Below are 27919 nucleotides of genomic sequence, written 5' to 3' on the forward strand. Positions count from 1 at the left end.
TTCATCGACTTATATTTCTTCCAAACAAAGCTCAAAAGCACGAGGGCATTGTAAGCATAGCCTCAACTACATCATCCTCGCTATCCTGTAGCCAACTTGGAGGCAGAGTCCGTCACGTAGCACCACATTGACTACTTGCCTTTTCTCCCCTCCCGTCGAGGTTGGGGGTCCTTTGGTAGATCTACGGTGGTTGGGCCCTACCGCCACGATAGCACCATCTGTCCTCGGCTCCTCCGCTCTTCCACCCATCCATTTCCGTTCCCTATAAATTCTATAAATTCCTGGCCTGGTCGCAAGCCCCGTTTCGCTCCACCAACCTAACGGCGAGGGAGAACACACACCGCAGGTCCATAGCGATGTGTCAGGGCTCGCTGTCGCTGTTGCTGCTTGCGATGGTGGCGGCAGTAGCTGCTGTCATGGTTTCCGCTGAGCCGGCATCGACGCTGTCTAGGCCATCGCGGACGGTGACGGTGCCGGTCGGGGACAGGGGCCACGTGGTGGACCTACCAGACATGGACCCACGGGTGCAGCACCGCGTCATGGGCTAGGCGCCCGAGCAGGTCACCGTCACACTCCCCGCCACGCCCACCTCCGCTTGGGTCTCCTAGATCACAGGTACACCTCCCCACACCCGGCACCCCCGCCGGCCACCACCCCACAAAAGAAAAATCCATTCTTTGGCCTGGATTCTCTCCTCTCTCTGCCTGTAGATTGACATCGATGGTGGCTCATCCATTGATCTGCCTGTAGGGGACTTCCAGATGGGTGGTGTCATCAAGCCACTAGACCCCAGCGCGGTTGGCAGCATCGTGCGCTACGGCCTTGCCACCGACTCCCTCATCCACGAGCCCACCGGGGAGCCACCCATGTATAGCCAGTTGTACCCCTTCGAGAGCCTGTAGAACTACACCTCCGACATCATCCACCATGTCTGCCTCCCAGGCCTAGAGCCTGGGACCAGGTACTTCTACTGGTGTGGCGACCCATCCATCCCGGACGCCATGAGCGATGTGCATGTGTTCTGGATGATGTTAGCCATCAGTCCCAAGAGCTACCCAGGGAGGATCGCCATGGTCGGGGACCTCAGGCTCACGTACAACACCACCTCGACGGTGGAGCACATGGTGCGCATGTTGATTCTTGAATAGGATCTATAGGAGCGTAGATCTAGATGGGTACTTCATGTAAATGGGTAGCATGTCCTAGTACATGTTCTAGACAGAGATTAGAGGGAGGAGTAGAGGAATGTGTTGAACCTGACACCGCAGAGGAGGATCCGCTCATGTCCGCCATGGAGTCGGTGTCTGCGCTAGGGCAGCGATGGTCGGGGAAGAGTACGGTGATGAGTAGTGGTGACCGGTGGTGAAGACTGGTGGCGGCGGAGTGAAGTCCGGCGTTGTGGCAGCCCTTCGGTGTAGATGCAGAGGCGGCGCGGCTGGTGGCTTCCCATCACTAGCTACGCCCCTCTAGATCAGATTAGGGTTTAGGGATTTCGATGGGGAGCTTGGCTCAGGCCAACCTCGTAACTTGAGCCGCCGACCCCTACCTCTATTTATTACGCAGTGTGATAGGAGCCCTCTAGCCATAGTGGGCTAGGCGCCCTCAATCAGGGTGCGGATTAAAGGCCCAACTAGGATGTTGCGCCCAATTTGGGATTGAGATCAATCTAACAATCTCCCCCTTGATCTCCTACCATCTTTCAATTTCATATCATTTACTATTGTTCATTCCATTATAGATTAGCGCGTAGAGCATGTTTCATCATCACGGTCAATTGTCGATAGATTTAACAGCTACAACACACCACTCTGTTCTAAAATAAATACTTAACTTTGGGCCTTATTTTGTCTAGGAATTATAGGCTTTCTCTTAAACTCATGCCGGCTACATGTTCTCTGAGCACGTTGGGTGGTAAGCCTTTTGTAAGCGAATCTGTGAGCATCTTTTCGGTACTTATATACTCAAGACTTATGACATGATCTTGGACTTTATCTTTCACAATATAATACTTTATGTCAATGTGTTTGATAGCACCACTTGACTTATTATTGTGAGCATACTGTACTGCTGGATTATTATCGCAGTATAACTTAAGTGGTCTATAGATATCGTCAACCACCTTCAAACCGGGTATGAACTTCTTTAGCCAGTTCACCAGCCCCGTTGCCTCATAACACGCTACAAACTCAGCATACATTTTGGACGATGTACAAACAGTTTGCTTTGAGCTTTTCTATGAAATAGCTCCCGATGCGAGAGTGAATACATATCCAGACGTGGATTTTCTATCATCTCCCGCATAATCAGAATCTGAATATCCCACTATATGGAGTGAATAAGATCTTCTATATGTCATCATGAGGCATTTCGTTCCTTGCAAATAACGCAAGACTTTCTTTACTAATTTCTAGTATTCTATTCTAGGATTGCTCTGGAATCTACCAAGTAACCCGGTAACAAATGCCAAGTCAGGGCACGTACATACTTGAGCATATTGCAAGCTTTCAACAACTGAAGCATATGGAACCGTATTCATTTGATCGACTCATATTGGTTCCTGGGCATTGAAAATCCTCATATCTGTCGCCCTTGACTATAGAAGCACGTGAGGGACTACATTTGTGCATACTGAATTTCTTTAAGATTCTTTCTATGTATGCCTTTTGTGACAGTCCTAATACCCCTTTACTTCTATCTCGGTGAATCTCGATCCCTAGAACGAACGAGGCTTCACCAAGATCTTTCATATCAAATTTTGAGGACAAAAACTTCTTTGTCTCTAGTAGTAGACTGACATCACTACTAGCAAGTAAGATGTCGTCCACATACAGGACAAGGAAGATAAACTTCCCATTCTTAAACTTTGCATAGACACAATTGTCCTCGACATTCTCTTTAAACCCAAAATTCCTTATTGTCTGATCAAACTTCAAGTACCACTGTCTTGAAGCTTGTTTTAATCTGTAAATGGATTTCTTTAGGCGCCATCCCATTCGATCTTTTCCTTCCACGACAAAACCTTTTGGTTGTGCCATGTAAACATTTTGATCCAAGTCTTCATTGAGAAATACCGTCTTTACATCCATGTGATGTAATTCTAAATCGTAATGTGCCACTAATGCCATTATGATTATGAAGGAATCCTTACATGAGACTAGAGAAAAGGTCTCATTGTAATCAATCCCTTCTCTTTGCGTAAAGCCTTTTGCCACAAGTCGCGCTTTATATCTCTCTATATTTCCTTGAGAGTCAAGTTTTGTTTTGTAGACCCATTTACAGGCTACTGTTTTGGCTCCTTTAGGAATTATTTCCAAGTCCCAAACTTTATTGGCATTCATAGATTTCATTTCATCTTCCATGGCCTCAAGCCACTTTGATGAATGATCACTTCTCATGGCTTCTTCAAATGAGGTGGGATCATCCTCCATTTGAAATTCCTCAGTATTGTATACTTCATAGTCAGTAGGAATAGCTAATCTTCTAACTCTTTGAGACCTTCTAGGGGCCTCCACATTTGGCACATCTTTTGTTTGAGGCTATTGTTGCCCCCCCTCATGTGCGGCAATAGGTTCTACAGGATCCTAAAGAACATGTTCCTCATTATCATTCATTGTTGACACAAGCAGAATAACAACAGGTACTGGCACCACAGTGTCTTGCACTATCGGTGCAGCGATAGTAGGTAGTGAGAAAATGGCTCATGAATCATCGGAGTGGGCGTATACACCCGCTTCTCTTCAAGGTCAATTTCTTGAGCTACCATGCTCCCCCTGATCATTTCATCCTCTAGGAAGACAACATGTCTCGTTTCCACAAACTTTGTATATCTGTCTGGACAGTAGAAATGAAAACCTTTTGACTTTTTTGGGTAGCCAATGAAATAGCAACTTACTATTTTGGGATCTAGTTTCCCAATGTTTGGTTTAAATACTTTAGCCTCAGCAGGACTCCCCCACACATGTAAGTGGTTTAGTGAGGGTACTCTTCCTGTCCACAACTCATACGGTGTTTTGGGCACCGACTTACTTGGTACTCTATTGAGAATATGAATGGCATTTTTAACGCCTCCATCCATAGGCTCAATAGTAAGGTGGAGTAACTTATCATACTACACACCATATCCATCAGGGTACGATTATGCCTTTCATTTACTCCATTCTACTAAGGTTCACCCGGTGTAGAATACTGGGCAATTATGCCATTCTCCTATAAGAACCTTGCAAAAGGTCTAGGAACTTACCATATGGGGTATGTCGACCGTAGTACCCCCCCCCCACAGTCAGACCTAACTATCTTAATCTTTAAATTGTGTTGATTTTCAACTTCTACCTTAAATATCTTAAATTTATCCAATGCTTCTGTTCTTTCTTTGATTGGATAAATGTAGCCATAATGGGAGTAATCATCTGTGAATGTTATGAACGAATCATAACCATCCACACTCTTTATAAGAAACGGACCACAGATGTCTGGGTGAATAATCTGTAAAATTCTTGCGCTTCGTTTGGCATCTTTCTTAATTTTCTTTACATACTTTCCTTTTATGCATTGTCTGCATTGTTCTAAATCTGAGAGCTCTAATGGAGGAAGAATATCATTCTTAACTAGTCTTTCTATTTCCCCCTCGAAATATGGCCTAAACGACAGTGCCATAATTTCGACAATGCATCGTGAGCTCTCTTTCGTTTTCTATTTACATCCACAGACGAGGATACATTCTCATTGTCGCATGCAATCTTCCCATCATCGCATACAACATTCACATTATCACATAGTGATAACAAATAAAGCTCATTTTGTAAGATAGCAAGACCAACACATGCATTATTAAATGTTATCTTACATTTGCCATTTCCAAAATGGCAATCATATCCATCATTGTCCAAGCATGAAACACTAATCAAGTTTCTCTGTAAAGAGGGAACATAAAGTACATCTCTAAGCAAAAGAGTGAAGCCATCAGCAAGCTCTAGATAAAGATCGCCAACAGCTTCGACATCTGCTCGGACTCCATTTGCAACTTTAACGTATCTTTCGCTTCTTTGCATAGTCGTCGTCGAATAGAATCTCTATAAAGAATTAGCAACATGAATAGTTGCACCTGAGTCAATCCACCAAGTAGATTTTGAATACTGTACATACAGGGATTCATTTATGAATGTAATAATGTTCTCACCTTTCTTTGCCATGATCATCTTTAAGTAATCGGGACAATTTTTCTTATAATGTCCCGTCTTCTTGCAATAGAGACACTGTTCTTTCTCTATTGTGAACTTGTTTTGCTGAGGCTGATGCAGCATGTGACCCTTTCTCTTTGACTTTGAGGAGAAGTTAGCATTAGTATTCTTTTTCTTGTTGTCTTTCACATAATTGATAGTGCCACCATTGGCAGCTTTCATTCTCTCCTCCTCTTGCACACACATAGCCATGAGCCTCTCCATGTCTCACTTCTCGGGCTATATGTTGTAGTTGACAACAAAAGTGTCAAACTCTTTTGGCAAGGAAGCAAAAATCAGATGAATAAGAAACTCTTCCTTGAGAGCCAGATCCATTGGTTTTAGCTTGGATGCCAAATTGCTCATCCTTAGTATGTGCTCTCTTATGCCACCAGTTCCAGAGTACCTCTCTGTCACCAGCTATTTTATCAGCTGTGTAGCATATGTCTTTGAAGAGCTAGTGAACTGACTCTTTATTCTTTTGAGGTACTCGGTGACGGTGTCACACTCTGGGATTGAGCCTACAATTACAGGCTCAATCATGTTCTTTATCACAACCATATATTTCTTGTTGGCAGTGACCCACTTCCTATGCTCAAGGTCATAGGACATCTTTTAGGATGCAAAATCCCTCTCTTGTTGCCCAAGCGGCATCAGCCTCGTTTGTCTCCCTCACCAGTGCCACAGGCTCTGTGGGACACGATGAGGTGACTACCCAGTCCACCTCAGCCAAGATGAAGGCCAGGTCAATCTTTTTCTTCCACTCCGTGTAGTTATCATCTTTGAGAGTGGGGATCTCTTTGATACAACCCATCAAGTTGTATCTGCCTGAAAACACAATTCATATAGTGTGAGAACATAAATAATGACAACAATTGTATGCCTTGATTCCAACGTTGGTCAAAATTAAAACATACAATTGTTTATACATTAAATCTACATCACCGTTGGGCAGAAATAGAATTAATTCATGACCAAAAACTCATCATAATATTGCCATTAATCAACATTGGTTAGAATAATAATAATATTATAATCAATTAAAACATATCTATTTTCAAAATTAAATTATCCCGTTGGTTCGAATTTAATAATGAAAATAACATCTTTAAATACGCAGCGGAAAAATAATCTCAATTTAGGTTTATTTTACCCACAGGAAAATTCTCTTTTCTATTTTCTTTAAGCCATTTATTCATTTTCCAGGAAATAAATATTTACTGGAAAAAGAAAAAACAAAAAACTGATTCATTTCAGCACTGTTCATTCAGCCCAGCTAGCAAAATGGCTCGGCCCAACTCCCTTGACGCGCGCACTGTGCCTCCCAGGCCTCAACCTGGGCCTAGGCCGGCAAAGCCGCCCGCCCATGCGCTCCCACCTGGGCCGATCGCTGGCCCAATCACGCTCGTCCATTGCGCCACCATCGGACGGTCGCGCGTCTACTTTGGGATATCAAAACCCCCCGTCGGCCACCGTTCCCAAACCCTAATCATCATTCTCTTCTTTGCTCTCTCTCTCTCTCTTCACCACTCTCCTCCCCACAGTGCAGCCGCAATCCGAGCGAGTCGAGCGAGCGAAACGGTGGAGCGATGGCGCCGTCGCCGGCCCCCTCACTGGCGTGTGCGCTCCCCAGCGGGTGAGCGCGCCACCATCGAGCGACCTAGCCGCGGCACCCCTTTGGCCGGAGCCCAGCGAGTAGCACCCCTAGCTCGGCCTTCTTCTCCCTACGCAGCGGCGAGGTAGGCCTCCCCTTCCCCAACATCCCCCTCTGCTCTCTTTTTTCTTTTATTCTTCTTGGATTCAACCGATTGGGGATCTAGGGTTAGGGTTTCTTTTCTTGTTAGGGTTTCACTGTTTATCTTCCCCGTGAAGTCTTCATGGGTTTAGGGTTCGGTTCTTACATTCTTAAGGTCAAAACCCTCTTCTTTTTCTCCTTTCCTTAACCCAGTTAGGGTTAGGGTTCAACCGAACCCTATGTCTTCTTAGATCCGAACCAGATCTAACCTTTCTTTCTTTTCTAACACCTCTGCCGAGATCTACACCTAAGGAACCTTTCTCTGATACCATTGTTGATTCTTGAACAGGATCTATAGGAGCGTAGATCTAGCCGGGTACTTCATGTAAATGGGTAGCATATCCTAGTACATGTTCTAGATAGAGATTAGAGGGAGGAGTAGAGGAATGTGTCGAACCTGACACCACAAACGAGGATCCGCTCACATCCGCCATGGAGTCGGTGTCTGTGCTAGGGTAGCGACGGTCGGGGAAGAGTATGGTGATGAGCAGTGGTGACCGACGGTCAAGACCGGTGGCGGCAGAGTGAAGTCTGACGTTGTGGCAGCCCTTCGGTGTAGATGCAGAGGCGGCGTGGCTGGTGGCTTCCCGTCACTAGCTGCGCCCCTCTAGATCGGATTAGGGTTTAGGGATTTTGGTGGGGAGCTCGGCTCAGGCGAATCTCATAACTTGAGCCGCTGGCCCCCACCTTTATTTATTGCGCAGTGTGATAGGGGCCCTCCAGCCATAATGGGCTGGGTGCCCCCGATCAGGGTGCGGATCAAAGGCCCAACTAGGCCATTAGGCCCAGTTTGGGATTGAGATCAATCTAACAGCGCAACCTGCCCGACCTAGTGCTCCTCCTCGGTGACGTCTGCTTCGCCAACCAGTACCTGACCAACGGCACCAGGACCAACTGCTACTCCTGCTCCTTTGCCAACTCCACGCCCATCCATGAGACCTACCAACCGTGCTAGGACTACTGGGGAAGGTAATAAGGTGTCTAAATTAACTCTGAAGAACGAACGACGTGTTCAAACTTCAGAATCAGAACAGCAATTATTCAGAATTTCTAAGTTTGTTTGATCTGTTCAGAGATCGATCAGAACAATGCTGGATGGATTCAGAGCTGAGAGCGATCCTCGTGTGTGCAGGTGCATTCTAATGATGGTGGTGGATATATTTGGCCATGCAGCTTAAGCCCGTCGACCTAGCCCAAGGCCCATTTTTTTGGCCCAGCCCAAGCACGGCCCGACACGGAGTCTAACGGGCCTAGGCTGGCTAGGCCCGGAGCAGCAAGCCATGCCTAGACCTTACCCCAGGCACGTGGGCTGACATGGCATGGCCTGCTACAGAGCAGCCGGCCCGCTAGCGGCCTGGCCTACCAACCCCGCGTGGCCACGCCCCTACACCAGGGCAGGGCAACATTCAGCCAATCAGCCTAGCTCCCTCTCGTCTATCGCCTCACCCCCACAGCGCCTCCCCCCGCCTCACCCTCACTCCCTTAGTCCCTCACCCCAAACCCTAAATCCTACCCGCTCCGGTGCTCGCTCTTGCCTCTCGCCTCTTCTCCACGCGGTGGCGTCTCCCTCACGCATGGCTGTCCCCCTCCCATGTGCAGCCATCTCCCTCCATGCGCTGGCCTTCCTCCCTCCTTCCCTCTCCCTCATCGTGTGCTGGCCACCCTCCCTCTCCCTTCTCTGGTGCGCTCACCTCCATCCTTCCCTCTCCCTCCTCTGGTCCGCTCGACTCCCTTCTCTTCCATGGTGGCGACGGCACATGGCCCTAGAGCGGCGGCACATGGTCCTCGAGGAGCGGCGACGCGCGGTTCTTGAGGGGCAGCGGTGCGGCCAGGAGCAAGCGGCACATCCACCGAGCCTGCAACCCCGACGAGATCCAGATCCGGTGTGAGGAGGTGGAGGACAACGAGATCCACACGCGAGGAGGCGTGTGGGGCTCCTCGGCGGTGGATCTAGGGTGGGTGCGCTCACCGGTGGTGGATGCAGGGCATGACCATCCTCTAGTAGCGAATCAAGGGTGGTGGCATCCTCTGGCGATGGATCTAGGGCGTGCTTGGCCTCCACAATGGATCTAGGGTGGTGGCGTCCCTGGCGGCGGATCGAGGGCGGGCGGCGAGCGACGTGTTGGGCCCCTTCCCCTCTCTCTCTCTCTATCGGCAGCGTTGGGCCTCGGGCTAGCATGGCCTGTGAAATTGGTCATGCCTCGCGGGCTGGCCCAGCATAGAAATCAGCCCATAGTGTCGTGCCTGGGCCGGAGGCTCAGCCTGTGGCCCTATGAGGCATGGCCTGGGAGGCACGGCGTGCCGTGCATGCCCATTGGCTATCGGGCTGTGCTGGCATGGGCCTGTGCTGTGCCATGCCGGGCCGGCCCGTTGGCCATCTATAGTGGTGGAGGGCAACCATGAGATCGAGGAGCAGATTCACAACAAGATTTTCGCATTCTACAGCTCTAGGTTCGTGTTCCCGTCGGAGAGCGGGTCTTTCTCCCCGTTCTACTACTTGTTCGATGTCAGCGGCATCCATTTCATCATGCTTGTGTCTTATGCTGACTACAGCAGATCAGGTGAAATTTAACCTGATCATCGATCTAACTTAACACTGTAGGAAGAATAGTTGCTATCTCACAAGATGGTAGTTAGGAGCTACTACATTTTTTAAACGATTAGGAGCTACTACATGCATCAGAACCAAAATTCAGTAAAGAGAACATTCCATTGTGCAAAGCATCTGATAGTAGAACAACTTGGAGTGCTCAGGTGCGCACTACTGATGGCTGGAGGAGGACTTGGTGAAGGTGGATAGGTCAGTGACACTATGGCTGATCGCCGGCTGGCATGCGCCCCGGTACACCATGTACAAGGCTCACTACCGGGAAGCCGAGTGCATGAGGGTGGAGATGGAGGAGCCCTCTATGCCTACGGCATCGACGTGTCTTCACCGGCCATGTAAGCCTTGCCCTTGCGCCTCTACTGATGGTCTAAGCTAAAGAACGATTGAACACGGTAGTGTGTGATCGATGTCCATCAGGTGCACGCGTACGAGCGGTCGAACCGAGTATTCAACTACACGCTGGACGCGTGTGGCCCCGTGTACATCTCGGTGGGCGATGGCACGAGTGTTCGGCAGGCTGGCCGACTGGGGCTAGGCTGGCCAGCGCACTCACAAAAATGTTGTTCATGCTGGAATGTTATGAGAGAAAAACAGTGCTCCGGCTGGAAAAATAAGCCAAACAAGCCGGCTTCTTTCCCAGCCGAACACAGTCCAACTTCACAACAGGCCCCGCCGTGGGGCGCTTCTGCTGGGACCACCAGCCGAACTACAGCATGTACAGGGAGAGCAGCTTCAGGCACAGCGTGCTGGAGGTGAAGAACGACACGCACGCGCTCTGGCGGTGGCACCGTAGCTAGGAGATCAACACCGACAAGGTCTACATTGTCAGGGAGCCCGACAAGTGCCTCTCCAAGTCTACCAGATTATTGGCCTATTGATTGAGACTATTGTTGCTCCTAGCTACTCTAGCTACTAGTTGCTTGCTAGAGGAGTTACTACAGTATTAATTAGCAGTAGTAGTACCAAATTAAGCTTCCAGCCAGATTGCCCAGCCAGTTCTTGTTCTTGGGCTCTTGGCAGACTACTCGAGATGAAATAACACATAGCAAACTAATCCATCAAGTTAATTGGATAGCAAAGATTTTGCTGTCTGCTTCTCGAGTTTAATCTCTCTGCTAGACTAAAAATGAAAATGCATATCAGCAATATGCTCCCTCCATCGTCCATCCCCAAATTTTGGATACAATTATAGAAGAGTTAAATGCACTCTAGGTCCACAAACTTGTTTAGGGGTGCTAGATAGGTCCATAAACTTGGAAAATGCATTTGTGGCACAGTAATCTTGAGTTTTGGTTCACTCTAGGTCTATGTTGCCAAATAAGTAGGTTTATGCTGATGTGGCGTGTCCAGGGTGGACCCAGCTGTGTCACGTGAGCGACGCGTGATACCCAACTAGCCCGCCTGTCTCTTTGCTAATACATAGAAAGCCCTCGCTGCATCCTCCTTTTCCCCATTTGACCGAGCGTTTTGTTCTCGAGTTCGTCGTGCGCAAGGCAAAGAGACAGGCGAGTGGGAGAGGCGACCATGGAGTGAAATCGGCATCGCGATTGGAGTGTTGTGCGGTGACGATAGGTCGTTCTCCCTGCGGCGAGGGCAGTCTTCCCCGACGATCCTGGTGGAAGTGTAGAATGAAGGCCAGAGTGCGGTGGAAAGGAGAGCCACCCCCTAATTACAGTAAGTGCCTCCAAGGTCCAATCTTGGTTGTGTTTCATAGTGTTTATCGCTGATTTGTTGAGAAGGATTCATGGATGGGGTCATATAGAAGCTTTTTTGCCTAGGCTAGGGTTTCTGACTTGGTTGTTGTAGGTCGAATTAGATGAATGGATGCCTGAATATGTTCTATTGTTGTTCATGTAGGTGGAATTAGTGATCAGTTTATAGTTGAGATACATCACAATGGTTTCTTTGTTGGTCATGGTACAAATCGGTCATACATTGATGAGAGAGTGAGCTTTATCGATCATGTTCAAGCCCAAACTTTGTGTTCACAGACCTTTCATGACCTCAGTTTCATGCTTCACTATCCAAGGAATCTAGTATTGAAGGTGTTTTGGTTACTTCCTAGAAAGGATTTCTCAGATGGCATCAGGCTGATTGTTTCAGAAGAAGACACTTTAGTGATGGCTTCAGTTGTGCACAAAGTGAAGACACTTGTATTGTATTTTGATCATGAGGCCATTACATCAGGCTCAGATTGGGATGATGTAGTTGCAAACCCTGTTGCATCCTTACCTAGAGTGATTAGCCCATCCAAAGGTCAGACAAGGCAGAGAAACAATGAGGCAGTAGATGATGAAGGCCCTGAAGATGCACATGACAGCTCAAGTGATGACAATGATTTTGATGATAGTGATTATGACTTAGAGGATGATGATGACCTTTTTGTTGACAATGTTGATGAACATGTGATAGATGAAGGTGTTGCCAAAGGGAGGAAGATAGCTAGGGGAACCAAGAGGGTAGCAGGAAGGACCAGTACTGGAACTTCAGTAGTTGCTCATGATGATGATGAAAATGAGGAGTCAACTGATGATGATAGGCTAGAATTACCTCAGTCTAATGGTGAATGTAAACCAGCATTCAAATTCAAGTCATTCAAACCAGAGGACATGGCCCACCCAGTGTTTAAGGTGGGTATGATGTTTGACACTATTGAGATGCTAAGGAAGACTATAACTGAATACAGTCTTAGGAACAGAGTGGATATCAAGATGCCTAGGAATGAACAGAAAAGGCTTCAAGCTAACTGTTCAGAAGGATGTCCTTGGTTCCTTTATGCATCATATGATAAGAGGGCTAATGGCATGATGATCAAGACTTATACTGGGAAACATAGTTGCCAGAAGAAATGGGTCTTAAAGAGTTGCACATCTACTTGGCTTGCTGAGAAATACATTGAGACATTCAGAGCAGACCAAAAAATGTCACTGTCCAACTTTTCTAGGACAGTGCAGAAGGAGTGGAATCTTACTCCATCAAGGACCAAGCTTGCTAGAGCTAGAAGGTTGGCTATGAAAAAGGTGCTGGGAGATGAAGAGGAACAATATAACATGCTTTGGGATTATGCACATGAGTTGAGGAAGACCAATCCTTACAGCACCTTCTACCTTAACCTAGATGGCAACATATTCAAGTCATTGTATGTGTCTCTGGGTGCTTGCAAAAGGGGATTTCTTGGAGGATGCAGACCTCTTATTTGTTTGGATGGGTGCCATTTGAAGACTAAGTATGGTGGTATAATGCTTACTGCAGTTGGAATTGATCCTAATGATTGCATCTTCCCTATTGCTTTTGGTATAGTTGAGGTGGAATGTTTAGATTCTTGGAGATTATTCTTGACAACACTGAAGCAGGATTTAGGGATTGAGAACACATACCCCTGGACACTAATGACTGACAAGCAGAAGGTGAGGAATCTTCCATTCATTGTAGTCCAAGTTATGTTAAATCTGTGAACTTATGACAACTGTGTGTGATTATTGTATATTTATAACAATCTGTGTACTTGAATTTTGCAGGGCCTAATTAAAGTTGTGGGTGAAGTATTTCCAGAGTCTGAGCATAGATTTTGTGTTAGACACATGTACTCCAACTTCCAACAACACTTCAAAGGTGAGAACTTGAAAAAACAACTCTGGGCATGTGCAAGATCTAGTACTGTAGTTCAGTGGACAAAAAACATGGACAAACTTAGGGTGCTAAATGAGAAGGCTTATAAGTGGGTTGAGAAAATGCCCCCAAACACATGGTCTAGATCTTTTTTTAGTACTTACAGCAAGTGTGACATCCTATTGAATAACAGTTGTGAGGTTTTCAACAAATTCATCCTAGATGCTAGAGAAATGCCTATGTTGAGTATGATAGAGCAAATTAAGAATCAATTGATGGCAAGGCACTACTCCAAGGAGAAAGAACATGGAGATATGTGGTAGGGTCCAATATGTCCCAAAATAAGGAAAAAGGTCAATAAGATTTCTGAGTGGGCAAACACATGTTATGCCATCCCTTCTGGTAAAGGAATCTTTCAGGTTCAAGATAGGGACCATAGTTACATAGTTGATATAGGACTCAAGAAATGTGAGTGCAGGAGATGGGATCTCACTGGAATACCTTGCTCCCATGCCATCTCATGTCTTAGGCATGAAAGAATTCCTACAGAATCAATGGTCCATGACTGTTACAGTTCTGTAAGGTTCCTTGTAGCATATGGTCCTAAGATCATGCCATGTAGTGATAAGACCACCTGGGAGAAGGTATTTGCACCCAAGGTTCTACCTCCCAAGTATGAGAAAAAGGTGGGTAGGCCTTCAAAGAATAGAAGGAAACTACCAAAAGAAATAGAAACTGCTACAGGAAGTAAACTGTCAAAACATGGAGTGGCTATGACATGCAGCTACTGTGGAGACAAAGACCACAATAAGAAGGGCTGCCAGCTTAGGAAAGCAGGACTAATGCCCAAAAAACAGCCAGAGACCAATGCTAAAGATGAAGAAACAAGACAGTCAGATCAAGGGGAAGCAATGCCAAGTAATATTCATGAAGAAGACATGTATGATTATGCAAGGGCTCAGGTACTTGCAGTGCAACAAATTTGTCTCATTTCACTACCATGCAACAAATTTGTCTCATTTCACTGACATTATTCTGTTGCAGACTATGCACCATTTTGTAGATGGGAGTCAGCCACCATGGTCTCAGATTACAGAAGGAAGTGTAGAGGTAATAGAGACAATGATTTCACATCTGGACCAAGAGGTATGTACAGAACATCATGACTGTTATTATTTTCCTTTGCATTTCACAACCTGACTATAAAATTGTACTAGTACACACAGGTTGCAACATCAAACGTCCAACCTCAACCTCTGCCTGACTCAACCTTCATCATGTCAAACCTGCCTGCTGCAAGACCTATAGCACCATCTACTGCTACCAAGAAAGGAAGAGACGCAGTAGGAAAGCGCACGGAGCCTACAAATCCCAAGGAGAAACCTCAGGTTGCAAAGAAGCCAGGGAAGAAGACTACTCCAACAGAAAAAAAAACTTGTGTGTGGCCTGATCTAGCTATTGTCTGTAAATATGTGATGTAGCACCCAAAACAATGTGATGTAACACTTGGATGCTGATATCATTTTGGTACTAGAGTAACTTAGTGGAAGTCAGATTACTAGAGTAACTTAGTGGTGGTGGCACCAGTACACACAGGTGGTGATAGATGCTTTTGATTGACTGGTGGTGATACCAGTTACGCACAGACGACATGCTTTTGGTTCTGTAAGATGAAAGTGCTACTGTTGGTGACTTGGTTGCCATGAATGCTGCTTGAGAACTTTTTCAATGCAATGTCAAGCTCAGTTGGTGTCAAATATTTCCTATGTCCACAATTTCTGTTAAAATATTTCTGTCGCATTGCCTGTCAAATATTTCTGTCAGCCTCAAAGATTACTGGGTTCACAATTTGTGTCAAATATTTCAAGATCAATGGCATGATACTAACTGCCATTCCATTGCATCATTATGGTTAACAAAAGTACATGATGTCATTGACTACACTAATAGTACTAACACTACATGGTGCCATTCACTTCACTAACAACACTAACAAGATCAGCACCTGAACTACTAGCATACAAACACACACAAAACACAGAGCTTTCAATGTCACAAGCAGTTCTTCCCTAGGTGCTACTGCTAACACTCCTGACTCCTTCACCATTGGTTCTTCCCTAGGTGCTACCAGCCCAATATCCTTCATCTCAGAAGCTACTGCCTCCACTTTGGGAACTCCAGTGCTGTGCTCTCCATCACTTGCCAACAATGGAGCCAACGGTACTTCCCTGGCTAGCACCTTCAGATGCTCCTCATACTCATCTTCCCAGTAGAAAAAAGGACAACCCGAATTCCTCTGCAGCCAAAATGAAATCAAGATCGAGATGCAGCTCACAGGCAACCAAGAATCAAACTTTCCAAACCCTAACTTACCTTATGGAAGGGGCAACAGTAAAAAACTTGCCCTCGGTTGTGCTCCTGTGTTGAAACCCGCCGCACCACCCTTCGCCGGCTGCAATCCGAGCATATGATGAGAGGGAGGTCAAGGTTGCGCAGATTCGGGACCGAGCCGATCCACTGTTGTGCCATGGAGGAGATCGACAGAGTGGAGGGTGCAGGCAAGGGCAGAGAGAATGAGGGGAGCAGGGGAGCCCGAGAGAGAGACAGTGAATGAGAGAGAGCGAAGGAGGATGCGGCGGGGGCTTTCTGCGTATTGGCAAAGAGATAGGCGGGCTGGATGGGTATCACGCGCCGCTCACGTGACACAGCTGGGTCCACCCTGGACACACTACATCAGCATAAACCTGCTTATTTGGCAACATGGACCTAGAGTGAACCAAAACTCAAGATTACTGTGCCACAAATGCATTTTCCAAGTTTATGGACCTATCTGGCACCCCTAAACAAGTTTGTGGACCTAGAGTGCATTTAACTCATTATAGAACGATACTCAATCAAACTATCTTAAAGTTGACTATTTTAAAAAAAAATTAACGCTTATTATACTCAATAGTCTAGTAGATTTGTTCAGATCCATACAGCTAATAGTTAGATATTAATAGAGTAAAGTACGGTCTTTAAACTTGTGGTGTTGTGTCATTCTGGTCTTCAAACTCTCAAAACGATTGTTTAGGTCCTTAAACTCTGTTCGGGTGTCAAAATATTAATAATTAGCTCCTTTGATCCAAATAGTTTAGTTGTTGTGCTAGTGTCGTCTTACCTCTGCTCAACAGGCGCAGGTGCAGGAGTGGCGGCAGCCGCAGCTGCCAATCCTAGGCAACCTACACCTGGTCGCCCCGCTGCCGCACAAGAACCTCCACGACCTGGCGCGGCGGTATGGCCCCGTGATGCAGCTATGGCTAAGCACGGTGCCGACGGTGGTGGTGTCCAGCGCGGAGGTGGCGCGGGAGGTGCTCAAGGTGCACAACGTCGACTGCTGCAGCCACGTGGAGTCACTGTGCCTCTCCCACGGCCTCAAGAACGTCGGCTTCGCGCCCCACGGCGAGTAATGGCGCGAGATGCGCAAGCTCTTCGCCCTCGAGCTCCTCAGCATGCGTCGCGTAAAGGCCACCTGCTACACATGCGAGAGCAGCAGATGGACAAGCTCATCACCGACCTCGACCACGCCGCCGCTACAACTCGACCTCAGCCTCCACTACAACATGCATATAGGGCTAAAAATACATGGGGAGGCTCCAAGGGTCCGGTAGAGGTAGGGGGCTTGAGGCCCCCTGCCGAGCGCACGCGATGTCCGAGCCCAATGGTGGAACCAGACAGGGGCCGAGACCAAGGTTAGACATGGAGACGACACCTTCAACTTCAACAATTCCTTCACTTAAAATAGTTACTGCTACAATGGATACAAAAGAGGTATTCAAAAAAAATTTCAGATGTTAGAGCAACTCCAAGAGAGTAGCCATTTGAGTTTTGAAATCTTATTTTAGGTATTTTTAGAAGAACCACGACTCCAACAACTATTCTATTATGTTTTTCAAAATAACAAGTCATCCATCCCGCACTTCTCGCTGGATAAAAATAGCAAGTCATGAAGGCTCGCTGTCTACATGGTGGTGTGCTAGGGTTGGAGTACAGGAAACGAAGAAGCGAACCAATTTCAACATGACATGTCAGCTTTAAAAAATAGATATTGAGAAATTTAGAAATACTGTTGCATTATTCTACTCTTTTGGAAGATGTTCTATTTTAGAGAATGACTAAACCATAGATTTTAGACTTATTTTACATAATCTCTGGGAGTTGCTCTTAGGGGGCCTTGGCTCCTGCTAACCTCTAGTTCCGCCACTGTCCATGCCCATCTCGATGCAACGGAACATGAGCAGCATCTTCGGCAGGTTGGCGACGACGGGCCACGGCACCGTCCCAGCGGGAGTGGTGGGTTGCTGTCGCCAGGGAGGCCCTTGGTCATGGTTTGTGTGATTGGCTGAGGGATGAGAATCACTACGAGTAACAATTTTAGGATGGCGGAGGACAGCAAGGGGGCGGCCAAACAGCCTAGCACCGTGGCGGTGGTTGCCTCGGGAGCTGCTAGGTTTCGAATATCGGACCGTAGCCCGCGGGCGGATGCTCAGCCACGTTAGATCTGAGCTCATACATGCAAATGAGTTTTAACAAACTAAAAAAAGTAGTTACGGCTAAACCAAAAATCTAAATTAAATTTCGATTACACTATCGGATTTCTTGCAATAAATTCTTCAAAATAAGATCCCACATGAATATATTTAGTTAAAATTTTATTAACAAACATTTATCTTACAAAGATAGAATATTTTTTTTATTGAGCAAAGACGATGTTCTAGGTTCAGAGCACAATGTTCGGTCTTTGTAAAAAAATGTTTTTGGCTTAGCATAGCAGTATTCTAGTTTTAGGTTCATAAAATTGATATTATAATAATAATAAAAATAAATAATAAATACATAACATAAATAAAAATAATAAAATCTACAGTAAAGCATAAGGAAAAAACAAAAACACGTAATAGAGAAATTTTTTTAAAGAACAACACATGGATACTTTTCAAACATCCTAAAATATGCTATAGGACATCACATGTATACTGAGTGAACATAACAAAATACACCATAGAACACCACTAAATACATTAGAGAACATCGCATGTATATTACATAAACATCTCTAAATACAACATACAAAAAAAACAACATAGAACATCACATATATAGTACGTGAACATCACAAAAATATAACACAGAACATCGTATGTATATTATGTGGATATCACAAAATACATCACCAAACATCACATGTATATTACGTGAATATTATAAAATACATCACATAACATCATATGCATATTATGTAAACATCACAAAATACATCACAGAACAGCACACTATACTAAAAATATAGAAAAAAAAAAAGAAAGAAAAAATAATAAAATTCCGGGTTGCCCCCACCTCCATTGTCATTGTTGAAAAGGGGGCGGTGTGTGTGGGGGTGTGGGGGTGGGGGGGGGGGGGGGTAGCGAGCAGCTAGCAGCTATCGTGTTGATAGATCGAGCTAGTTGCCATAGAGAACCCACTGATCGATCACTCGATGAGCTAGTCGTGTGTGCAAGCTCTAGTTTGAGGCAGAACGGGTACCCCGTGTTGGGTATGAGTGCAAATACACCATAATTTTTTTAAAAAAAAACATTAGTTTTGATTTAGATGCATCTTCCGTGATACAAGCATATACACTCGCAAAAGCAAGTACAAATTGCTTTAGCTTCGGCACTGGATACTTGGCAAGTTGACATGGCACGAGCGCTTACTGGAGGAGACATTGAGAGTACACTTGTGGCTCCAGAATGAGCACAACAAGGTTTGCCAAAATGTACACTTGTTTAGATCTAAACAGCTAATAGCTAGCGGTTAATAATTAGTATTTTTTTTATCTAAATAGATCCAACTAATAGTTTAGCCTATTGTTAGCTAATATCCAACTAGTAACTATCTTAGTTGGACTAAACCAGCTAACAGTAGCTAGGTAATACTCCCTCTGTTCTAAATTATAAGTTGTTTTGACTTTTATGGTATATTCATTTTGCTATGCATCTATATGTAATAATATGTCTAGATGCATAACAAAATGGATGAACTAAAAAAGTAGCGACTTATACTTTAGAACGGATGGAGTATTATCTATGAGCTATTAGCTAGCTAACTATTAATGGCTAATGGACAAACAGGGTCTTAGAGTCTGAAACATTATTGTTATTATTATTACTCCAATTTCAAAGTGCTGTTGTTGTAAGATCCAGCGACGTGACCAACGGAGACATGGGCTCTGGAATTCCTATATGGGCCGGGCCAAGTGTGCACCAGTCAGGGAACGTTATCACCAGCACCACGACCGCTCGCTCCGTCCACCTCGCCGTCTCGTCTTTCGGGGAAGGAAGCAGAGCGCGGCAGTGAGCAGGCATGGCTCACTGCCTTGCCGGCAGCAGCAGCCCTCCCGTCACCTTCTTGCGCTGCCCCCCGCCTGACTGGGTAAATTTCCTCCTACTCAGAACCAGCTCTGCGCCTGACTGCCTTTGCGTTCGCCCTCTGAACCCGTCTGTTCTTGTTTTTTGAACGAACCCCGTCTGTTCATGTTCGTTCCCATAGTTCCAGATTTTCAATGGGGGTTTCGTGGTGGTGCGAGGTGGTGTTTTTGCTCCGTGTGTCGGTTTACATGGGTTTATTGGGAGAATCGGTGGTTCCAGAGGAGCGTCCTTGAAGGATGTTCTACTAAGTAGAGCGCCCACAACCTGTTTGTGGAATTGCACTGAAGCTCTTCTTAGATTATATGAGCTACCAAAACACTACGAGTTCGTGGGTTTACTGTTCCTATAGTGGATTTTTCATTGTATAAATTGGAGAGCTAACCAGGAATTTGGCTTTTAAGTATTATGGCCCAAAACTACACAGATACCTTCACATTCTTTCCTTTTTTTTTGAAAAAAAAAACTTCACATTGTCTCCTGAAGCTATGACTGTCATTCCAATCCTTGAGCGACCCCAAAATTTACGGAGGCTACAAAATGTCATCGTGCGGAGGCCCAAAATGAGCAAAAGAAGGCAGCAGCTAACCCTATCCAATCGTTCCCCGTTCTAATAGTCACTCATGCTGTCCTCGAAAAGGCAGCGGCGGCGGCGACGACGGCGAGCGGCAGGGGCAGCTGGAATGAGACTGGCTGGTGTGAGTAGCCGGTGCCACGAATGCGAGTGCTTCCCATTCCCCTCTCCTTTGCCCAAGCAACTGTGGCGGCGGCGAAACGAGCGGCAGCAGCGCCTGCAGGCTGCAGCGGCGGCGCGACTTGTAGCAGCTACTACAGGTCTCAACAGCAGCAGCAAGCCAGCATACGTGACCACCAGTAGCAAGCCAGCAGCCGGCAAGCGTTCTCCTTGTTCCTTCTCTTCCCCAAACAGGCGGCAAGTGCTCTCACTGTTCCTCTATTCCTGACTTTGGCCATCTTTTGTTTTTTCAAAACCGCTAATAAATGGTTAGCGACAGCTATAGCTGTTCTTAGCTGCTGGGGAACCACTCCGCTATCTTGCTTAGCCAGCGATTTAAACATTGCTTTTTATTGAATATATGCTCTGCAGTTCGTCTGCATGAATAGCCCATGACTAGAATATGAATATCTGCTTTGTACCTTTTAACTCTGTAAAATGAACAGAAGTTTCTTTATGTTCATTTGAATTATTGTGTTCTACTATGTGACAATATTAAGTTTCCTGCTTCCTAGGAATCTTTCAGTCGACGTGCTGTTGTACAATGTAGCACTTCATTGAGCACGCCAACAATGTCTGAAGCCAAACCTTCATCAGCAGAATCTTCAGTGCTTGTTCAAGGTGGTACCGCTCCTCTGGTTTGTGCACTGCAGTCAACTGCCAGACAAGATGTTTCCTGCTTTCACTTCCCAGGACACAACAGAGGAAAAGCTGCTCCATCTTCCTTGTCGAAACTTATTGGCTCAGGGGCATTTTTGCATGACTTACCCGAGCTACCTGAGCTTGATGATCTCTTCTCCCCAAGAGGTGTGATTCTAGATGCTCAGAGGCAAGCAGCTCAACTGTTTGGATCATCTAAAACTTGGTTCCTTGTCAATGGAACTACCTGTGGAATCCAGGCCTCAGTGATGGCTACCTGTTCTCCCGGCGACTACCTCATTGTGCCGCGAAACTGCCACATTTCAGTGATCTCTGCGTTGGTTTTATCTGGTGCGGTGCCTAAATACATAATACCGGAATATAATTCTCGGTGGGACATTGCTGGTGGTATGACCCCGTTGCAGTTGGATGAAGCAGTAAAAGAGCTGGAGGAGGATGGAAAGAGGCTAGGCGCTGTTCTTGTTACTTCACCAACCTACCATGGTGTATGCAGCAATGTGGAAGGTATTGTCAGTGTTTGTCATCCACGAGGCATTCCAGTTATAGTTGACGAGGCACATGGAGCACATTTCAGGTTCCACGACAGTTTGCCAAGCACGGCAATTGAGCAAGGTGCTGACCTAGCTGTGCAATCCACGCACAAGGTCCTGTGCTCACTTACACAGTCCTCAATGCTTCACATGGCTGGAGATCTTGTGGATGTAGATAAAGTAAGCCAGTGCCTTCAGCTCCTCCAGAGCTCGAGCCCGAGTTACCTCCTACTGTCATCTTTAGATGCTGCAAGAGATCAGCTGAGCAAGAACACAAATATATTTGATGAGCCATTAGCTATAGCATCGGAAACAAAAGACCAGCTGATGAGAATCCCAGGGATATCTGTTCTGGACTTGCCATGCTTTGCTTCTGATTTCCCTGCTATTGATCCATTGCGTATCACACTCAGTGCTTCAGATCTGCAATTATTGGGATATGAAGCCGATGACATTTTATATGAAGATCATCAAATTGTCTCTGAGCTCGTTGGCACACGGACAGTGACATTTGCAGTCAACTTAGGAACCAGAGTGCAAGACATTGAAAAACTTGTGCAATCTGCAAAGGCATCTATCAGAAAAATATTTCTTTGCAAATAGCTCCAAACCTATGAAGGAAAATCGTGTGTGTGGCCCATTGGAGAAGATCTCTGTGCATATGACTCCAAGAGAGGCCTTCTTTACAAAGAAGAGGAGAGTGAGAATTGAGGACAGCCTCGGTGAAATTTGTGGTGAGCTAATATGCCCTTATCCACCTGGTATCCCAGTGCTGATCCCAGGCGAGGTAGTAACCCATGATTCATTGTCTTATTTGATGAGTGTCAGACACCAAGGCATCACAATCAGTGGAGCAGCTGATGCTGAGCTAAATTCCATTTTGGTGTGCAACTTGTGATGATTGCCGTGTTGTTTTCAGAAGACTATATTGCAGAGATACCGTGGGAGAGATCAACTATAGTTTAGGCCAAGTCAAGAGCACCATCTACTGTCTGCTTGATGGATGTGAACTACAGTGGCGTTAAACTAATGGCTGGCCACTTGGCCAAATAATTTAGGTTGTGTTCTGTCTCGTGAGCTGAAAGAGTTGCCAAGCTGCAACATATGATGCCAAACTATGAATAGGGTCTATAGCATGTGATCTCTTGTGAGTTTGATGTATGAATTGCTGGGGAGGCTACCTTTTCATCTGAAGTGCCTTGTAATGTAATGGTATCCTGCTTTTCTGTATTTCTCTTCAAATTAGCCAGTAAGTAACGGTGCTGCTTCTTCCTTTTCCTTTTCAGGTTTCCTCTTTGGTTCTCTTCAGAATGGGAGGCTCAGTCTGAACTGACAGTAAAGCTCAATGCATCATATGCAATGCAAGTTTGTGCACCTTCATAGTTCTGCCTCTGGCCGCATGTTGCAGGGCTTCTGAACAAAGTACTCTCTAGCTTCTCTTCTAAGTTTATCCATTCAACTCATGAATTCACGAATATTCCACAACTTGTACATACAAAAGGGAAATATAGGAATGGACGGCATCATTGTGATCACCACCTTTTTTTCATTTTGTAGAATGGTACTCCTACTCTATATAAGAAATGAAGAGCGCTTACAAATTAAGACCTTGACCCAAACCAGGAACTCAAAACAGGATACAATTGTAGCAGATTTGGTCACGATAAATTGTTCATTTAAAGCTTGATAGGCCCCTATACATTGCCATCAACAACCATGAAGTAATAATGTGATGGTGATGGTGACGATAACGATGATGATGCAGTTGGGTTTGTCACGGGCTGGCGTTCTTTCCCTAACAAAGCTCACCATAAACAATAAGGACTTGTGAGCTAACGTTGTGTCCCCACTGTGCTGTCGGTTTCCTTCCCATTTAATTAAGCACACACAAACAGCATTTGGACTCATCAGCCTCACTTAATCCAACCCTCTCATGATAAACATTTAAGCAAGCAGACAGGCATTTATATATATTAGAGCCTTAAGATTCCCACTGGCAGAAGAGTCCACCGTCTGACAGGTGGGACCATGTCCGTCCGTACCAGGCATAAAAACCAGATAATTGAATTGAATTGGTTTTGGCAGGATGCTAGCTACAGCAAGATCATGTGAACGCTCTGTCTATAGAAAAGGATGTATGTCTATAGTTTGTTTTGTTTTTGTTTTTGCCTTTAAAAAAAACATGTCTATTGCTATCATCGAAGAATCTTCCTTTTTTAGTAAATATGAAAGACGTGCTTTGCACATCCTAAAATCTACTAGCATATCATATCACTCTACCTTAATCAACCTGTCATTTGCATCTAAATAATTGCTGGTTGTACCACCTAGCTGTACTCCTGTCTGTCACAGTTAACAACAAATCATCACGCCAAATTCAGCTTTCTTTGCTTGCATGGACCTGTAAAATAGACATATCCTCTGTGCCGTGTGCTAATTTCGTCGGAAACCTAGAATGGAACTAAATCGACTATATAAAAGCAGGGTCTAGTAACAGTTGTTTGGCGCGTACTGACAGAGTGACAGTTGCATCTTGCTAATAATCCGTGGTTGGTGAGATTTATTGGCTATTTTTAGTTAGGGCAACCCTGATTAAAAAAAAGGGTTAGAGAAGACAAGGCTACTAATTGGCCGTGGATCCTAATTCACGATCCAAATGATTCGCCTTGCTGCTGAGCAATCGCTTCCTTTAATTGTGATCATGCAGCCTATTCGCTTGCTCGTATCTGACTTATAAGTCATGGCTTATCAGCCAACGAATATTATTTTTCTCTCACATAAAACCAGTTAACAGTATTTTCAGTCATGACTTATAAGCCAAACCAGCCTAAACGAACAGGGCAATGGTCATTGGTCACCAGTAGTAGTATATATACTATCCTAATCCTCCACTGGAAGAAGATTGTGAGGACACTATGCCACAGCAGGATTCTTTACATGTTAAGTAGCTGTGTATATATTTCACGGATTCGCCATCTGCATGTATGACATGTGGGTCCCGTGACCATGACCCTCAAATCACAGAGGTTTTAATTTGCATTCCCTGATACTATAATTACTGTGGATGATCGGCTGCCAAGAGAGCTGATGCATTGTGGGATTTTTCTTTTTGGTTTGGTCCTTAGTGAATGGATAGCGATCTCATCAATCAAAGCAAGATTATAAGCGCTAATGGAACAGTGGTCTATTGCCATTGTCACATTCTTGACGTGATAAGCAACCGGGAAAAAGAGAAGAAAGTGGGTGTACGCGTGCATGTACACTCACCACACTCGTCGGTGGTGGTTGTCAACTTTTTCTTTTTCTTTTTGTAGAAAAAACAATAATTGCTACGTGCACCGGCGTGAATGTGATGAATGAACAAACATAGTATTAGTTAATCCGTCTTAATCGTTTGTAATGACGGCTAGCAGCAGCCGACCGTGTGTAGTATGCGTGTACGCGTGGGTGCACTGATGAATTGCTGTAGCTGTTTAGCCAGCAATGCAATTGCAGAGTAAACACACTTGAATGCAAGCACGACTAATGTACTGTCAGATACATATGTGCATGCATGTTTGCAATTTATTACTAGTGATGGCTGCACTGATTCCATGTACTGCCTGTTTCGTGTTAGTTCACCTGCTCGATGGTACCAACAATATATGGCCAGCCAACAATTATGCCTCCTCTACTCTGCTCACATTCGTTCATAGTATCATATAACAAGATAACAATGATGAGGGGGAAAAATAGAAAATGGAATGAAGAATTAAAAATGGGATATGCTATATTTCAAGTGCCTGAAATATAGCATCTGTTCAGACGATAACTAACGACCATTAGATTTCCATCTAACAATCCAAATCTATTAGCACAAATCATAATAAACAATATATATATATATATATATATATATATATATATATATATATATATATATATATATATATATACACGCGCGCGCGGAAGGACAAGGACAAAACTGTTGAGGCGCCTGAGCTACAGGAGATGCGATTAAAAATTGGGACTAAAGAACACAGAGAGTTATAGGTGACTGGCAGGCACATATATACTGACATAAGAGCATCTCTAAGAGTTTCTTATTTTTTCCTTCTAAAACTTGTAGTTTTACAACTCCTAAAAAGGTCTTGGGAGGAAAAAAAGAAACACATCTCCAAGAGTTTCTAATAAATTGCTTTTAAAAAATCAAATTTGGGCCTCACATCTATTTTTTGCGGCTTTTTCTGTCGCCAGACGTCACAGTCCGTAAGAACAAGTTCGTCGACTTCGTCGGTGAGTTTTTCTTTCCGATTGCCGCCGGCGGCATCACGGAGACGGAGAGGTTTCATCATTAATTTAGCCTTGTATAGTAGAACAAATGGTCATGGATTTCGTTGGACGGTACTCGTATGCAACTGACGACGTCCCTGCATGGTGCATGCGTGCGCTGTTTGTCTATGTCCTCATCAGGTGAGTACCACCTGGACCTCATCGTGGGCTACGGCGCAGTGCCGGTGATCGTGCCGCGCGTGGCGGGGGTGCACGCGCTGCTGGACTCGTTCGAGCCCATCCACAGCGTGCTCCTCTGCGAGGGCGAGGACATCGACCCGTCCCTCTACGACTCCGCCGACGCCGGCACCGACGGCTCGCTCTCGCCGGAGCAGCTAGAGGCCGTGCGGCGCCTGCACCCGAGCAACGCGGCCATCGACCACGAAAAGGACTCGATCGAGCTCCGCCTCGCGCGCCGCTGCCTGGAGCGCAACATCCCCTACCTGGGCATCTGCCGCAGCTCGCAGGTGCTCAACGTCGCCTGCGGCGGCTCGCTGTACCAGGACGTGGAGCACGAGCTGGTCGGGCCCGACGCCGTCCAGCACATCAACTACGGCAACTACGACGTCGGAAACCGCACGGGAGAGGATTCGCGCGACTCAAGAGCCGCGTAAAGTTACGCGAAACTGGGTCAGTTTTCCCAAGTGCCTAAATATTAGGAGGATGGATATTTTTTCTGATTTTCCTAAATACTAAGTATTAGGAAGACAGATAGGAAACTCTTGGAGATGCTCTAAGCTCCAGCGAGCACCATGGGGGTGTGATGGGAAAGTCTCACAATCTATACAAGTTGGCATGCATATATACACAAATACGCTTCTCGTCTCATGCTATGCTAGCTCAAACCAGACGACAGAGAAACTGAGAAAGAGATGTTTTCACGGCCGGCACCGGCAAGAACAAGAACAGTAGCACCGGCCGGCGGTAACAATGCAAGCAGCAAATCGGACACATGGGAATCGATCAATTTCCAACGAACGCAATTCATCAGTTCCTTCTCCGCGTGTCAACCAAAACTAACGCAATCAATGGCGGATTCTTTCTACTAGCTACGACGACGACCGTACCGGCCGGCGGTGGCGGCGGCACCAGGTAGCCTTCGTCGGAGCTGCTAGCGGTCAGGTTCAGGCGGAGGCGTGCGCGGCGGCGCGATCCATGGCCATGTCGAGGTGGCGGAGGGAGAGGGAGGAGGGCAGGTTGAAGGCGTTCACCATGCTCGCCATGGCGGCGCCGGCGCCCACCGTGTTGTTGTGGCCGTCCCAGCCGATGTGCCCCACGTGCTGCACGTCCGTGGGGTACCCGATCACTATCTCCCGCTCCTCCTCCTCCTCGTCGTCGCCGTCGTACGTCGCGAACATCTGCGACAGGCTCCGGATCCCCTTCATCAGCCCTCGACACCCCGGCCGCCACGAGCCCCGGCGTCGCCGCCGCCGCGGCCTGCTTCTCCTTCACGGCCTCGCCGCCGGCGCCTTCTTCTGATGAACCTGCTCCTGATGCCCTGTCAGCACTACAACATACATATGTACTACAGAATTGTGATCGATCAGTCAGCCAAGAATTCACTCACCCTGGGCCGCCGTGGTGGCGGTCGTGACGGCGGCGGCGGCAGAGGACGAGGGGTCTCCCTGCGCCTGCGCCTTCTTCTCGCTGGGGTCGGCGACGGACACGGCGGACTGCGACATGCAGCCCATGGAGAAGGGGAAGACGGCGAAGCGGTCGCCGCCGCCACCACCGGAGCTCCCTCGGCGGTCCTTCATGTGCGGCCCTGTGCTGGCCGGCGTCACACGCACACGCAAAGAGAGACACAGACGCTGCACACGAGTGGGCAATCCGGCGGCGTCTCTCCTCGCCTAGCTGCTTATATGGCTGCTGCAGATGGATGGATGGGTTGGGCCTCCCGTCCCGTCCGGCGTCCGGCGTCCGGTCCGGGCTTTGTGTTTTTGGCTTTGCTGCCAAGAATGCATGATTGACTGTTTATATAGCAAGAGGGGCCAGAATGTAGTGGTTCTCCCTC

The 27919-nt window shown here is 46.3% G+C and overlaps 2 protein-coding genes and 2 pseudogenes across 2 annotated transcripts; 3 read left to right on the plus strand and 1 right to left on the minus strand.

The window, feature by feature from the left end:
* Positions 1-356: 356 nt before the first annotated feature.
* Positions 357-10497, plus strand: LOC136518848 (purple acid phosphatase 15-like; annotated as a pseudogene).
* Positions 10498-19536: 9039 nt separating this feature from the next.
* Positions 19537-23135, plus strand: LOC136517893 (uncharacterized). The gene is given in 4 exon segments (XM_066511550.1): positions 19537-19678; positions 20920-22164; positions 22166-22800; positions 22881-23135. Coding segments are annotated over 3 exon segments (1641 nt in total). The 5' UTR covers positions 19537-19609; the 3' UTR covers positions 22493-22800; positions 22881-23135.
* Positions 23136-26033: 2898 nt separating this feature from the next.
* LOC136515122 (putative glutamine amidotransferase GAT1_2.1) lies at positions 26034-26519 on the plus strand. Its single transcript, XM_066508815.1, has one exon. It carries the CDS (start codon positions 26034-26036, stop codon positions 26517-26519), a length of 486 nt encoding a protein of 161 aa, XP_066364912.1.
* A 374-nt stretch (positions 26520-26893) lies between these two features.
* Positions 26894-27879, minus strand: LOC136518268 (CRIB domain-containing protein RIC4-like; annotated as a pseudogene).
* Positions 27880-27919: the final 40 nt, after the last annotated feature.

Source organism: Miscanthus floridulus, chromosome 17 (genome assembly GCF_019320115.1).
Source record: "Miscanthus floridulus cultivar M001 chromosome 17, ASM1932011v1, whole genome shotgun sequence".
Classification (NCBI taxonomy): domain Eukaryota; kingdom Viridiplantae; phylum Streptophyta; class Magnoliopsida; order Poales; family Poaceae; genus Miscanthus; species Miscanthus floridulus.

Excerpts from the sequence above, each read along its gene's own strand:
- LOC136515122 (XM_066508815.1), top strand. The coding sequence starts at position 26,034 with ATGTCCTCATCAGGTGAGTACCACCTGGACCTCATCGTGGGCTACGGC.